Here is an 867-nt window from a genome sequence, read left to right as displayed (position 1 = left end):
GGGGCGCGCGGGGAACGGGCGGAAAGGGGCCTCGGAAGAGCCCGCGGGAGGGAGAAACCGGGGAGGCAGCGCCGGGGCGGGAAGCTCGGGTTTTACCTGAGGGGAGCGCGCTGAGATGGGCGGACATCACACCTTATACCTCAGGGAACAGGGAGGCGCGAAGCTCCCCTTTTACCTCACGGAAACCCAAAGGCAGGGTGTAAACCTCCCCTTTTACCTCAGGGAAACCCAAAGGCAGGGTGTAAACCTCCCCTTTTACCTCAGGGAAACCCAAAGGCAGGGTGTAAACCTCTCCTTTTACCTCAGGGAAACCCAAAGGCAGGGTGTAAACCTCCCCTTTTACCTCACGGAAACCCGACGGGGAGGCGCGAACCTCCCCTTTCACCCCCGGGAACCTCAACAGGGAGGCGCGAACCTCTCCTTTTACCTCACAGAAACCCAAGGGGAGGCACAAACCTCCCCTTCTACCTCAAGGGAAGCCGTTAGGCTCGAAAAAATCCCGCTTTTTACCTCAGACACGGCCGCGGGTGGGGGAAGGGGAGGAAACTCCCTTTTTGTCTCAGTGGARCCAGCTAAAAGCGGGTAAAAACCCTCACTTACCTCACGAAAAGGCTCCGCAGCAGCGAAACGTCGCTTTTTCCTCAGAGGAGGCCGTGGAAAGCCCCAAAATCTCCCTTTTTTACCTCAGTAACCGTTGCCGCTCCCTCCCCCCTCCGCGGCGCCTCGTGCTGCACTAACGGCCGCCGCCACCTGCCGCGCGGCGCGCGCTCATTGGCGGAGGCGCCGGCCAATAGCGACGCAGCCAGCCCCCGTGCCCCGCCCGGCGCATGCGCAGCGCGGCGCCACCCCACGTGGGGCTCCCCCCCC

The 867-nt window shown here is 62.7% G+C and overlaps 1 protein-coding gene across 1 annotated transcript in view; it reads left to right on the top strand.

Annotated features, from left to right (window-relative positions):
- LOC112957733 (voltage-dependent L-type calcium channel subunit alpha-1F-like) overlaps positions 1 to 737 on the top strand; it is a 5,618-nt gene extending 4,881 nt beyond the window's left edge. Inside the window, exon 12 of the mRNA XM_026051463.1 lies at positions 612 to 737. Coding sequence (XP_025907248.1) covers positions 612 to 737 — 126 coding nt within the window. The remainder of the gene's footprint in view (positions 1 to 611) is intronic.
- The last annotated feature ends 130 nt before the right edge of the window (positions 738 to 867 follow it).

Source organism: Nothoprocta perdicaria, unplaced genomic scaffold (genome assembly GCF_003342845.1).
Source record: "Nothoprocta perdicaria isolate Ctin4 unplaced genomic scaffold, notPer1 scaffold_755, whole genome shotgun sequence".
Lineage (NCBI taxonomy): Eukaryota > Metazoa > Chordata > Aves > Tinamiformes > Tinamidae > Nothoprocta > Nothoprocta perdicaria.
This window is presented reverse-complemented; position numbering and strand designations above follow the sequence as displayed.